Below are 14830 nucleotides of genomic sequence, written 5' to 3'. Positions count from 1 at the left end.
GGAAGAGTGGTCCAAGCCCAGGAAGCATAATGTGTTCTAAGAACCATAAGCTACCAGTGTGACCAGAACCCAGAGAACAAAGGGGAGGTGTGAGGCCTTCACAGGGGGTCGAACCATCCAGGTTTGGTTGGGTTTTGAGTGGAAGTGGGAGGTCAGGGTGGAGGCATCATAATCAGGCTTGGCTTTTCCAAAGCTCATTCTGGAAGCCCTTGAAGAGCTAGAGGGGGAGGGGCCCCGCTGGTTCGGGCAGTTCCTAGCAGCAGTCCAGGGTGAGGTGATGGCGGCTTGCACGAGGGCCCCAGCCATGTGAATGACTCGGGGAAGGTAACACCATGACACCTGGCTCCGCGTTAGGCGTGGGGGTGAGGGAGGACTGCCAGGTCTCCAGCCAAACCAGGCAGGCGGCGGTGTCCTTTGTAGAGAATCAGAGGGCTGGGTGGGGGATGCGTGCCTTCGCTGACTGGACCGGCTTCCCTAATCAGTCCTCTCATTTCTGCTTTTTCAAACAGGGTAACTTCTTTCAAAATATTGGTTCCATCACCCTGTTTGCTGTCTTCGGTACGGCAATTTCCGCTTTTGTAGTAGGTGGAGGAATTTATTTTCTGGGTCAGGTAAGAAAAACATCTTTGAGAAATCCTGAAAATCTTACGTTCTTAGAGATAGTGCAGGGGGACGGGGTAGGGACAGACACCTCGTGGGGCCTGTGTTTCATGTTCAAGGTAAACACTGTCCTGGAAGGAAATCCAAACTCATTATGAGGCACAGTAAAAGCATGCTGAAATTGTTTCTAAGTGTCCTCGAAGAGCTTTGGTGTCTGGAATTGAGTGGATCTTCTCCATCATACCCAAAAGTATTTGATCTTACCTGCAAACCAATAATTTAAGACCTAATGCTAAAATTAAAGCAGAATATATACCATCAATGTTTTTAGATTATAACAGTATCAGTTGTGTTCTCAGGTAAATGGAACCAAAGTTAAATACTGTGTGTCACTAAAAATTTGCATTTTAAAAATCAAACTCGATTCTGAATATGTTCACTCAATTCTAAGCTGTCCACCTATAGAATTGTATACTCTGGATTTTCCACTATTGCTAAACCAATTCCCAGTGTCATCAATTGGATGTTCTGTACTTTGAGTTCAAATTAATTTGAATTAATTTAAACCAAACCTACCCAGAAAGGTAATATGTATACTTTTGTACTCTGCATGTGTATGCACGTCATAGTTCTTTTCTTTTATGGTTACTTGCACAAAGTTTGCCTGCCCCCGTTCTGTGGACTGAGGGTCAGAGTCGGGCATCTGGGTGACCAGCAGGCCTCTCGTGTGTGTCAGATGTGTTTGCTTCTGTTGGTGGCTGTCGGCCAAAGCCCACTGCATCTGATTGTCCCCTGAACTGCTGCCACAGTGGCACCAGAATAGATCTGTCTGTCATGCAACCTTCATTGCTCAGCTTCTAGTAGCAAATGGGAATAAACTTCAGAAAACTATACTTAATTTGGCTTGAAAATGTAGCATTCTTTTCTGTACTTTTGTTGTATAATGATTGAATGCATGCTTAAACTGAAACTTAGGAGTTTTCTTTATGTTTCAAGTGGTTTGGGGACTGAAGATTAATGTCCTGATTAGTTTCTGATAAAGCACTAATGGGCATTTTAATCTTCTTGGCTGTTCTCCAGGGGTTTTTTTTTTGTGTCTATGTGTTTGTGTGTTTTATTTTACAGGCTGATGTAATCTCTAAACTCAACATGACAGACAGGTAAATCTTTCATACTGTCACCCCCGTGTGACTACTTTTCAAACTGGGGATAGTTTTCTCCACCTTGATTCCTGGGTGCGGTATTTCTCTATTCTGTCTCTCTTTTTGTTTTGCGGATGATTTCTGCTGAATTAACTTGTGGCTCAGAAATTAATCACAACCATATTGTGGAATTTTGAATATCTCTAGTCAGAGCATTGCTGATTGGAATAATTGATTTATTTTAAGCCTTGGAGGGAATATCTCTGGTCCGTTAACTGCACCCTGTCCCCAACACCACTCACTGCACCTTGCATTATCCAGAATCATCTTCACCTAATTTCTGAGTCTTTTCAGTGGCCACAGTGAAAAGCTGTCCTCTTGATAGATTCGTGATGGAGGGGGGAGTGAGGTGTGTATCTTTACTCTGGGGTTCCCACCAAGCCAGGCGTGGGGTAGGGTGCGGGGAGCAGGCAGGGCCAAGGTCTCCACTGTGCATATCTTCCTCAGTCTGGAGCTACTCCAGTGAGCACTCAGAGTTGCCAAGAGCCCAGCTCAGGGATTTCCTTCATCAGCTTAGCAAGAAGCAACCGAGGCCGCTGTCTCCTGGATGGTACCAGATCCAGTGCTAAGAAAGTGCACCAGCAGAGTGAGGCCTGGTTTCGTCCCCTCCCTGGGAAGTCTGGCGAATGTACAGCCTCGGTCTGTGCTTGCCTTTGTGGCCTGGCTGGGGGCTAGGAAGCAGGGCTCAGGTGTCCGCCCCAGCTCTCTCCTGTCAGGCCGGTCGGAGCCGTCAGTCTTGAGCAACTTGGGGACTAGAATCTCGAAGCCATTTTCACGGGAAGTGTGCCTCTGAGAACAGCCAGTGCAATCTCCTCTTCCCCCAGGGACGTAAATTTTGGAGCTTTTGTTGTAAGATAGTCTTGTTATGTAAACAAGTAGCAAAAATCACATTCTTATTCTATAAGGAGCTAGAAATAAAGCAGCACTGAGGCCCCGCATTTTGTAAGTATTTTGCAAGTGAAGAGAACTGCCCGTACCTAGTCATACAAAGGAAGATGTCACAGCATTCAGTCCTTCAACCTGTTCTGGGGCAACTGGTTAGAGGTACAGAAATGCTTGATAAATTCTTGTGAAACGGAATTAAACCGATGTTTGTTGGGAGGTTCAGGGAGAGAGGAGTAAAAGAATTGTCCCTTAGACAAGCAGAATAAGCCAGGTAGGGATTCTCTCTCGATGTGCAGGCACTTCCTTTCCTGTTAGAAAGTGACCTTCCCGCAGACTGGGAGTGCTCTGGGGAAAATTAGCCAGCAGTTGCAAACCTGCAGCCACAGGGCCTGGCCAAGCACTTACCAGAGGGAACTTCCAGGTGTCTGGGGGTGGCCGCGGTGGGGATCTGAAGCGTGCACCCTGTCTGAAAGGGACAGCCACTTCTCAGCTCTACCTGGTCATCGCCATGTGGGAATGCAGGCACAGAATTACTGGATATTAACATTTTTTTTTTTTTTTTTCAAAAGAGGCCAGGTTTCTAGATTTTAATTAGGGAATTTCCTACTTTTTTTTTTTTAAATTTTTTTAATATTTATTTCTGAGACAGAGAGAGACAGAGCATGAGTGGGGGAAGGGCAGAGAGAGAGGGAGACACAGAATCCGAAGCAGACTCCAGGCTCCGAGCCGTCAGCACAGGGCCTGACGCGGGGCTCGAACTCACAGACCGTGAGATCATTACCTGAGCTGAAGTCGGACGCTTAACCGACTGCGCCACCCGGGCACCCCAGGAATTTCCTAGCTTTTAAATGTTAACAGCTTACTTTTTTTTGAGTTTATTTATTTATTTTGAGAGAGAAAGTGAGAGAACACACGTGTGCATGAGAGGGGAAGAGAGAGAGAGAGAGGGAGAGAGAGAGAATTCCAAGCAGGCCACGTGCTGTCAGTGTGCAGAGCCCAACGCGGGGCTCGAACTAACTCACAAACCTGCGAGATCCTGACCCGAGCCAAAGCCAAGGGTCAGACACCCAACTGACTGAGCCACCCAGGTGCCCCAAAAGCTGACAACTTATAATCAGTTTTTCAAAACACCACTTAGGTCAAACATAAGACCCACAGACCTCTGCACAATAGAAAACATAAAAATAACTTTGTTAAACAGAGGATTGTATTGTAGAGATGTTTCTGCTGGAGAGAGATGTCACTTGTAGATACATCTGAGTCCCTTCTCCACCTCAGTCTGTTTCCTTTTCGCTTGGTTGGTGTTGCCGTCTCTTTTGAGATGATAGAATAAATCAAGAAAACACACTTCTCAGTTGAACTTGTAGCTACTGACCTTTTAGAGGACGAGCCATGAAAGAGGGTGAGGCAGCAACTCACGCCACAGCGAAATGACTCCTTAGAGTCCAACCTCTCAATGAATCAGGCTGTTCATACTTCAGTACTCCAGGAAAACTCTGCCCCAGTACAGATCCCCAGCCCAAGCTGAGTGTGTTAGATGATTTCTGCAAAGCATTGCCCCCCAACTGTTTATATGAAAATTCCAAACACACAGAAAAGGTAAAGCATGTGCAGTTCACGCCCAAAAGACCACCAGCTGGGTTCTACGATGACTGTGTCACTGAATTTGCTTTAGCACAGATCTTTCCTTCCGTCCATCCCTCTGTCCATTCAACAGTTGGTCTTTTAGCTCCTGCTCTGGCTTCTGTTCAGGTTCCCACAGGGACCGTGACAAAGAACATCAACCAGGCCTCTTTTAGCAAAACTGACACCCAACACAACTAGTTTTAGCAAAAAACCAAAAAACAAAAAAGGTTGTTGGCTTATAGAACTGAAGGGTCCTGGAGTGATGGCTTCTGGCCTGACAGCCTCCAGGACTCTCTCACTGTGTCTCCATCCGTTCTTCCTGACGGGCTTCATCCTCGGACACACTTGCCCCATGTGGGAGCACTGGTGGCTCTGGGCTCACCCCCCCTCGCTTTAGCATCGCCGCCCAAGGGGCCAACCTGATTCCCAGTGGCCTGGTAAAATGCCCAGTGATGGCCCTCTCTGACCAAACTCGGGTCCTCTGCCCACTCCTAGAGCCCCACGCAACTATACGGGTGTAGGGTCGGAGAGGTGTGGCTCCCCAAATGGAAGTTGGGGTGCTTGTTACCAAAACCGGGGGTGTGGATGCTGAGCACAGAGAACCATAGCTGTCTGCTTGGCCGCACTGTCCTCAGAAATGGAGGAAAGGGACCAACCGAGCCGCACAAAGTCAGCACCCGACACAGGAGCCACCAAAGGCTCCCAGGTTCCTCCTCCGTCACCTCCCTCTCTCCTTCAGAGTATCCTTTTCAGACGTTGTTTTTCCTGAGGCCCGTGGCGATTTACCCTGGGTGAGGAGAGGGAATCAAAGACAAAGGAAGAGACCAGCTCTGTGTCCGGGCTGCAGCAGGAGGGCCTCAAGGCCGGGCTGCCCACAGAACAGGGCCCCTCGGGTTGGCAGCCGTTCGGTGGTGTTGCCTGTCCTTCTCTCCCTGGCCTTCCTCTTCCCTCCCTCCCCCCCTCCCGCCTGCCTTCCGCAAATTCCTCTGGGCCGTACTCAGTACAGATCCTGAGAATGTACCCATGACTAAAACGTAGTGCCCACCTGCTTGGCACTCACAGTGAGGGCAAGAGGCAGGTGACATGTGTCAGCCTCAGTGAGAACAGGGCAAGTCTCGAACTGAGCTCTGGACTGGGACTGTCTTTCGGGGTCCGCCCCTCAGCTTGGGACCCAGCTGTCCTTGAGGTGAGCAGGCTGTCCCGCACGAGTCCGCATTAATTCAACACAGGGAGCTGTCCGGGAAACCAGCATGCCAGATGACCGACTTACAAAGCAGGCTGCGGCTGGCAAGGCAGCCAGGCAGCTCTTCCCCCCGGTTCTGCTCACCCCGAGCCTGGGCTCACGTGACTGTGCAGAGCGGCTGAGCGTGGGCAGGCCCACCACCACGCTGGGCGAGTAGCTCCCCCTTCCCTTCCAGGCTGCGAGCTTGGTGAGGGCATGAAACAGAGACGGATGGTCTCTGGCTTACATCTCTCCCCGGGTCTGTCCCCTTGAGAGCCCCTGTTTTGTCTTACGTGGTGGAAGGGGGCAGACCTAATCTGTCTGCTGATCTAGAAAGGAAGAGCCAGGCACGGCATGTGGCATTGAGGAGATCGCAAGGCCTGCAAGGACTCCCAAAGGGTAGAAAGAAACAGGCAGAGAGGATAAGTCATCCAGACTCCTGGGGAGGCCCACAGGGCCCTGCCTCACTTGCCAGCCTCTGACATCTGCCGCTGCCTCTCACGGGGCCTCTGCCACACTCACCGGCTTCTCAGGCCGCCAAGTTTGTCCCCACCTCAGAGGGAGCTTGCTGCTGTCTCTGTCCCCAGATCCTGACTTGGCCATCTGCTTCCTGTCATGTAGGCCCTTGTTTAATTAAGTGTCATCTCTTCAGAGAAGCCTTTTCTGACCATCCGCTGTGAGTGGCCCACCCCCTGCCACCCACCAGATCACTCTGATCTCCCGTGTAATGCTTGCCATTTTTCCAAACTGGCCTTAGTCTCTGGATGTTGCTGTAACCAGTGTCTCGGTGAGGAGCACGGACTTGGGGCCAGGCGGCCGGTGTTTGGATCCTGGGTCTTGCCACTTCTCAGCTGTCTGACCTCGGGCAAGTTGCTTACCCTCATTGTCCCTCCGCCTGCGCTATGTAACCGTGGTGGTAATGGTACCACCTCACGTGGTTGCCGTGTGGAGCGCTGAGTTCCTAGATGTCAAGGGCTCGGAACAGTGCCTGGGACGCGGCAAGTGCCACACGAAGGTTTGCTGTCATTACGGCCTCAGTGTCTGCAGCATGCCAGGCAACTAATACCTCTTTGTCGGAGGTAGTTACACCTTCCTGGGCACTGTTGGGGAAGCCCCTGGCCCGGAGGGAGGCAGCCCTGGTGTTGGTGTCCCCCAGCCCAGCCACCCATCCCCTCGAGGCACGGCAGAGTTGCCGCTGACTTCAGCACTTTCTTAGATGCTGCAAGTCTGAGTAGAGGCTGTGGTCGGTCACAGGGGGCACTCTAGTGGCCTGGTGGCAAGGGAAGAAGCAGAGGTCACACCCAGGAGTTCGTGGGGCCTGTGGGTGAGGCCCCCCTGAGCCATCATGGCTCCAGCTGCTCTGACAAAGAGCTAGGCTGGGATGTCTGTAACGTCCATCTATCTGTCACCGGTCAGATAAAGTCTTGGTACTTCGGTGGAAAACCAGGCCGTTTCTAACAAAGGCTTGTGGAGCAGGCCTTTCACCGCCCCACCCACAGTGTCAACCAGCAGATGTTACAAGTGGGGAAAATACACCACCTTCTGGAGTTACTTCAGCCCCAGTGTGTATTAGTATGTTAGACCACATGCAGTCTTGGCTTGGATGTTTTATATGTGGACTATGTGACAAGCATTGCAGAATTACCCCTTCTTTTTCTCTTCTTTGCAGCTTTGCATTTGGCTCCCTGATTTCTGCTGTGGATCCAGTGGCCACTATTGCTATTTTCAATGCACTTCATGTGGACCCAGTGCTCAACATGCTGGTGTTTGGAGAGAGTATTCTCAACGACGCCGTGTCCATTGTCCTGACCAAGTGAGTGTCCTTTCTTCAAGGACGGCACTGAAGGTCCTTGTAGCAAAGGGACAGGTATTTCCATGCAGTCCTTGTCGTCTGGGTGATGGGTTCACTCGCTTCTCTGTCTTCTGTCCTGAGAAGCCCTGTCACCCCCGGCAGAACTGTCAAGGTCCCGGCTGATTCGAGGAGAGCCTGCCTTCTAGGACCTACCTTGTAGCAGTGGTTTCAAGTCCACCTTCTTGTCAGCACCCCTGGGGGTGCTTATTAGCCAGAGCACTCCCAGGCCCCACCCTCACAGCTTCTGATTCATTTGTTTTGGGGTAAGTCCCAAGAACTTAGGCTTTTGGGAGTTTGTTTTGTTTTGTCTTAGAGAGAGAAGGCTCGAGTGAGCAAGGGGGCAGAGAGAGAGAGAGAGAATCCCATGAGGGGCAGAGAGAGGTGGGGAAAGAGAAATCCACCCAAGCTCCTCACTGTGAGCTCGGAGCCCAGAGCGGGGCTCGAGCTCAGGATGAGGGAGCAGCCAGTTGAGGGATGGGTGTTGGAACAGCTTTGGTGCAGACGAAAGCAGTAAACGGAGGCCCTGCTCTCCCACTTAGGAGCTGTCGCAGGTCACCTTCCCGGTTCACAGCCGTAAAATAAGCCAGTGATACTGACAGGCGTGTCCCACCTCGAGATGCTGTTGTGTGAAAGCTACCTGGGAAACTGCAAATTTTTTTCACATGTTCATTGGCATTACTGCCCTTGTTGATAGGACCTGAGAAATTATAGATGAATCATAAAATGTCAAGAAGCCATTGAGAAAGAGAAATGAAACGAACTTAAGACCGTCTCAGATGCATTTATCGGACTCAGGGCTGTTTTTCTTGAACTCTGTCTTTTGTGGCGTTCATTAGCATGTATCGGCAGGAGACCCAAACAGTTTTACCAAAAACAGAGAAGGCACAAAGCGGTTGGAGAAAACAGCCCTGGACAGTGTTTCCCAGACGAGCTAAGAGAATTTTAGGAGTCCATCCGTGTTCCGCTCAAGAATAGAATCTCCGTTATCTGAACACTGGCTTGTTTCCTTTGTTAAGGGATTCCTTGCTAAGCACAACCACTCTGTAGTAGTTAGCATTTTCTTGAAAGCTTTATTAGAGGTTACATTTAGAACTTCTACGTTAGAATAAAATGACATTTTTATAATGGAAGGAACCCAGGGTTTGGAATCAGGCTGACCCGGGTTCAAGCCCCAGTGATGCCACTGATAGCTGTGCGACCCTGAGCCACTCTCTCTGAGCTACATGTGTCTCAGCAGTAAAGCGAGGGTGATAATGCCCCAGCCCAAGGTTAGATTTGAGGATTGAATAACTACAATCCTGCGTGAAAAGCGTTGGACATCAGTGAATGTGAGACCCTTTCCTCTTCTACACCTGTCCCCCAGGCACGGTTTCATGTCTTTGTCCTAGTTTTGTCCTACTTTTGCAGGAAGAACTTTCTCAAATGTTGCTTAATTAATTGCAAAAGGTGCTTAGCAGACCTTAAACAAAACCAAAAAAAACACAAACTTTAAAATATTTTTGTTATTCTGAAAGTAATACCTTTATTCTTTATATAAAAGAAAACACAGAGAGAGAGATTACGTGCGATACTATTACCCAGAGGTAATTACAGTTAACAATTTGGTGGGAGTATACATACATTTTATTGAGATGGGCTTATATCCCGTATACTGTATTGTAACTTTTCCACTGAGCAGAGTTGAAAAATAATGTCACATAACATCATTTTTCTTGTTACAGAGTATTCCTTTCTACAAATGTACTATGATCTGTTTAGCAAGTTCCCCCATTATTGGCTTTTTCACATTTCTCTTGGCAAAAATTTCTATGGCTTTATTAGGAAATTCTCAGACATCATGCTGTAGATAAGACCTTTAAAAAATCTGATGGCAATATTTTTTTCTTGTTTAGGATCTACTCTGAAAGCCTTTTAGCTTTTGGGTTTTAACTTTGGTTCCGTGTCTTGACTACACATACTGAACATTCGTGATAAAGTATTTTGTCCAAATTGGAGGTGACATCATGAGTTATTTTTACACATTGGGAGCTCAACTCAGCTGCTTTATGTCTAATTTATTTTGCTTTTAAAAATCTGTCAGAAGGAGGATCTCTTCTGAGCTTTTCCAAGAGTGAAAGAAAAGATTAAAGGTTTTCTGTTAAAGACTTTGACAGAAGGGTAAAGATGAGAAGATATTTTCTTTTGAAAATGAGAAATGATGGAGTCGCTGTAACTAGCCAAAGTTTCTTCCTGGAAAAGTGCTTTTTTGAAGGCCAAGATCGCCTGTGATGGCAGTTCCCAAAACTGGCTCCGTGCGCCACAAGCGTGTGTAGCTTCCAGCCCCCGCCCCCCCCCCCCCCCACCACTGCTGGTATCCGGCCCGGGGTGGAACATGCTCAAGGCCGGCCGTCCACCCCCAGCGTCTGGCGAGGGCCCTCCATGTGCCAGACGTCACTCAGAGACCCGCTGGACTGGACGGAGCTCAATCCAAGGTGGGGGAAAGCTGCTCACGGAAAAGTGAGCACAGCGCCTTGAGTACGAGAGACAGCCATGCTGAGGGGTTCGAGTGAGGCTTCTCAGCCAAGTTGTCCGTGAGCCGGTCGGCATATTCAGGTTGAAGAGGAGAGAGAGGGGAGGGTCGGGGAGCAGTACAGGAGAGGGCCGCTTCAGCTTTCCTTGGTTATAGGGTAGAATCACGTCTTGTTTCAGAGTGGGCTTCACAAATGATTGCTTTCAAAGTGACCTGACACGTTTATCTTTGCAGCTGAATATGTGAATGAATTACCCCCTTTTTTGAGGTTTTCACTTTCAAAAGTTCCAGAAAGCTATCTTCTGCTTCTTCGGGGGGTTTTTAAAAAATTTTTTTTTAATATTTATTTTTGAGAGAAAGACAGAGTGCGAACAGGGAGGGGCAGAGAGAGAGGGAGACACAGAATGCGAAGCAGGCTGCAGGCTCTGAGCTGTCAGCACAGAACCCAACACCGGGCTTGAACCCACGAACCACGAGACCATGACCTGAGCCAAAAACGGACGCTTAACCGACTGAGCCACCCAGGCACCCCTTCGTTAATTTTAATTAAATTATTTTTAGCTTTGATTTGTTAGTATGACGATTTATTCTTACAATAATTGCTGTGGAGGAAACCTTCTTGCGCTCTCCGGCCACAGCGTAAGCTCACAGAATGGATCCTGAAGCAGCCTTGTCTCGTATTCTTCAAAGTGTGAGAAAAGGACCTGAAAAACAAAATGTAGAAATTTACCAGGTCGGAAAGAGTCCAAATGCTAATTTCATTTATGTTGAGAAATCGTTGGCCTCTGTCCTGGGTCTCCTGTCAACCCTTGGTGTGACCTCACCAGTGAGTCACTTCCGTGGGGCCTCCGCATGAACAGAAAGCAAGGCTCCAGCCAGCGTACCAGCCGTGGCCACTATATGGGGGTCAGGGCCGGGCACTGTGTGCGGGTGGCCTGCAGATCCGTTTGGGAACTGTGGGTGAGCACTTGCCCGGTGAGAACCCCTGCTGGCTCTCAGCACTCCCCAAGGTGGGGTGTTAACCTGTGGTCTGCTGGGGAGGAAAGGGGTGGGGGAGTTGTGCATTCAGGTCCCTTTGGAAAACTTGTGCGAGAAAAGTTAGATTCCTTTTTTGCAGGAGTTTTCAGAACCTTTGTTATGTTACACTGTGCTGCGAATCACTACTGAAAACTTCCTGAGGTTATTTGACCAAGCTACCCTTTTATCAGAGATTATCCCACTTTAAAATGATAGCAACTCATGAAACACTGATTCATGAAACTGAGTATTTCTATTGACAATTCTTTGTTTTGTTTACGGATTCAGCAGAAATTTACTGAGTGTCTTTGTATGCTAGGCTCTGCCTTAGGCCCTGGATATGTGGCAGTGAACGAGATGGATGCAGGCATGGGCTTCATGAATGACTCATGACTTTGGCACTTGCTGTGAAGAAGTAAGGGACCAGGAGAGCCTGTAATATGTGAAGGGGTCAGGGCAGCTGGCCCTGAGGAAGTGACACTGGCCCTCGGTTCTGAGGAACAAACTGGGGAGTTAGCTGGGGGCAGGGAACAGTGAAAGATGACCTACAGAGAGGTGCCCATGACAGTGGGGTCCTTTCTGAATGAGGACATGGGGTCATGAGGGCAGAGGAATCAGCTCATGTGTAGACAGACTGGCCTTCCTCCTGAAAAGCAGCAGGAAACTGTTGCTGGGTTTGAACCGGCCAGTAACCCGATCAGATTGTGTATTTTAAAGGGATCATCCAGGCCAGTGAGTGGAGAATGGGTCGGTCCCTTAGGACGACAAGGATGTTTGGACAGAGTGATGGAGCACGAGGCCCGGAACGGAGGATGGTAAGGGACGGAAGGAGAGAAGCGGATGGGCTTGAGAGCAGTCTAAGGGCAGAATCCGTTAGGAGGAGGGTCTTTAATGACAGAATAACTTCTTTGTAATGGTATGATGGTTTTCCCTTTGGGGAGAAAACCGTTCATTGAATTTAATGGCTTCCGACATTTTACTTTGTTCTGTTAGCCTAAAAGGAAAGTTCTTTTAATTCTCCCTAATGCCTCCTAAATCCACTCTCTCAGCCTGTACCCAGTGACACTTCTTTTTTTTTTTTTTTTTTTTTTTTGTAATTTAAGTTTAAGTTCATTTATTTATTTTGAGAGAGAGAGAAAGAGCCTGAGCAAGAGAGGGACAGAGAGAGAGGGAGAGAGAATCCCAAGCGGTTAGCGCAGAGCCTGACGCGGGGCTCGAACTCATGAACCGTGAGATCATGACCTGAGCTGAAGCCAGGAGTCGGACAGTTAACCCACTGAGCCACCCAGGTGCCCTCCCAGGTCACCCCATTCTCATCTGATTTCCTGCCATGGCTTCAATGATTCCCCCCCCCAGCGGGATTCCCCCCCCCCAGGATCCCCCCCCCCACCACCACCACCAGACTGGAAACACTGCCCATGGCTCCCTAGTGCCTTTGGGATGAACTACCATCTCCTTAGCTTGGTTCATCAAAAGCCTTTCACACGTCCGCCGTGGCTGCTGGTCTTGCCTTTTCTCTTGCTGCTGTTCTTTGCACTGGCACCCCTGCCCCTGTCCCGTTTCTGTGTTCTGTCCCTGCTAATCTATGAAATTGAAGCTACCGGAATGTGCTGTGCATTCTTGGGCTCCTTGCCTCTGCACATGCTATTCCCTCGGCCCCGGGCACTTTCCCTCATTTCTTCACCTGTTAACTCTTATTTTTTCTAACTCTAAACCTGGCTCACGTGTCATGAGGAACCTTCCTTGACCACCACCAGGCTGAGTTAGATGCCCACCCTGTGTTTCTGCACCCTGTGCCCTTCCCCGAGTGGTCATTTGTTCCCGTCCTGTTTGTCTTCCTCACCAGACTGAAGGAGCCCTTCCAGGGCAGGGACTCTGCTCTCTCATCTCTGAACCCCCTGAAACTAACACCATGCCTGCAACAAAGTAGGCGAACAAATAAGTGACCCAACCCAATGATGGAATGAGCGAATGAGCGCCTAAGCGAGAATCAAGTTTTGAGTTTTAGTTAACTTCTAATAACTTTGTCTATAACATTTTAACTTCTTCCTGTTTTTCTTTTATTTCCTAGCACAGCTGAAGGTTTAACAAGGAAAAATATGTCAGATGTCAGTGGGTGGCAAACATTTTTACAAGCCCTTGGCTACTTCCTCAAAATGTTCTTTGGCTCAGCAGCACTCGGCACCCTCACTGGCTTAATCTCTGCACTAATATCCTTTTAATATGATGAGCACATGTGGCCGAGAAGATTTTCTTAATTACATTCATCTACATTCAGGCATTTTCTCCCCTTCCTTATGGAGGCCGGGGGCCAGTTTTAGTCTTAAGGTTGAGTTTGAAGAAGGATCTTTATTTAGTTTGGGTTTGAGGATCACTTTAATTGAAACTCAAGGATTTTTAGATTTAACATGTTAAGATTTAGGACATCACTGTTCAAAGCGTCAGATCTCAGTTGGATCTGATTTCAGGGGAGCTTCTCAGTTCAGAAGATTTTCAGTTTCTACTGCCTCACTTTTCACATTCAGAGAACTGGAAATTAATTTCCTCTGAAAATACCAGCTTGACTAAGTCTTTACCCCACTGAAAGTGTTTATCTGGAAGACCAGAAAAGAGACTTTTAAAATGAGCTCCATCCAAGTTATTCGCACTGATTGCATTGTTTAACAGCCCATAAGCTTTTCCAGCCGGAGGAGGAAAAGGCTCGTTAAGGCCAATGACACCTTCATTGCTGTAGAAAATTTGTCCTGTTTAAAATAGGAACAGGCACCAGACCATTTCTGTGGGAGCCTAAGCCTGTGTCTCAGGGAGTTGGCCGCCTGGCCCTCGTCCACGAGCAGTTTGTTCCACAGATGGCCGGGAGAGCCACCCCTGCCTGTGACAGCCATGCTTGTCTGCCGTCCTGTTGAATTTTGCCTTCACCTCCTTTGTCCAGAAGTCTAAAGGCTCTATTGTTGGCTGACAGCGTCTCATATTGTACCAATAAACGGGATGGAAAGGAGAACCTGTTTCTAGTTCAGCGTTTTCCTCCATATTCCTCTCGGGGGACAGGGGGGCGGGAAGCATCGGCTGTGATGGAGCCAAGTAGATGGGTGCTGTGAGCCCAGCATAGGCACGTGGGCTGTATTTGAATACAGAGAAGATTCTCCTTCCACAAGGGCGTGAGTTTAGAAGTCTCCAGGAATAGGAAGGAGGGTCCTTCTGCGGGGCCTTCTACCCTGGAGTTCTGGGCACCCCGTTAGCGGTCTCCTCTGATGTTGGAGGAGGGGTGAAAGGGTGACTCGGCCCTGGAAGGGACCTGCCATTGTGGGCTGTCCTCAGTCTGGCTGCGGCCCCAGCTCTGCCCCCGCAGCCCCAGCATACTGCCAGCCTTCCGAGTCAGCATTTTTTAAACACGTTGACTTAGGTTGATTTTAATTTTTCCCCCACCATTTGTCTTAGGAATTTACAGCTCTTAGTGTTTTGTCAGCGTCCCTTTCGTAAAACAACAGTCTCCCTGCAAAGAAGAAAAAAAAAATCCATAATGACAGGTTTTCATGTGTTACCTTGGAATGTCCCGAACTCTTGTGTTCGTTGTTTACCGTATGTATTTGGAAGGCAGCGGTTTTGTGACTTTTCTACATCTCCCGTCAACTGTCCCTTGGTTCTTTTTCCTTGACGACTATTATTTACGTGCTAAAGCATATTGACTTGAGGAAAACGCCTTCCTTGGAGTTTGGCATGATGATCATCTTTGCTTATCTTCCTTATGGGCTCGCTGAAGGAATCTCGCTCTCGGGTAAGTGACAGAAACATGAAATGCTGGGGTTGGCGGCGGTCCTGCCTGGTGAAAGAGGTTATGTCAGTGGGGTCACTTTCAATCCCAAGAGACAGTCACAACTCAGAAGAGCTTAAGCAATAAAGGGGATTTACCAGCCCTG

The 14830-nt window shown here is 48.7% G+C and overlaps 1 protein-coding gene across 6 annotated transcripts in view; it reads left to right on the top strand.

Moving 5' to 3' along the window:
- The window catches only part of SLC9A8 (solute carrier family 9 member A8), a 69351-nt gene that overhangs the window by 31562 nt on the left and 22959 nt on the right, over nucleotides 1–14830 (top strand). For 5 of the 6 annotated variants that reach the window (XM_045444266.1, XM_045444268.1, XM_045444271.1 and 2 more), the window contains 5 exons: nucleotides 510–611; nucleotides 1681–1760; nucleotides 7205–7348; nucleotides 12985–13123; nucleotides 14583–14688. In XM_045444266.1, coding sequence (XP_045300222.1) covers nucleotides 510–611; nucleotides 1681–1760; nucleotides 7205–7348; nucleotides 12985–13123; nucleotides 14583–14688 — 571 coding nt within the window. The remainder of the gene's footprint in view (nucleotides 1–509; nucleotides 612–1680; nucleotides 1761–7204; nucleotides 7349–12984; nucleotides 13124–14582; nucleotides 14689–14830) is intronic. The other variant, XM_045444267.1, reaches the window with a different exon arrangement.

The sequence above is a fragment of the Leopardus geoffroyi genome, chromosome A3, assembly GCF_018350155.1.
Source record: "Leopardus geoffroyi isolate Oge1 chromosome A3, O.geoffroyi_Oge1_pat1.0, whole genome shotgun sequence".
NCBI lineage: Eukaryota > Metazoa > Chordata > Mammalia > Carnivora > Felidae > Leopardus > Leopardus geoffroyi.
Note: the sequence above shows the minus strand (reverse complement) of the source record. Positions and strands in the feature narration are given on the sequence as shown.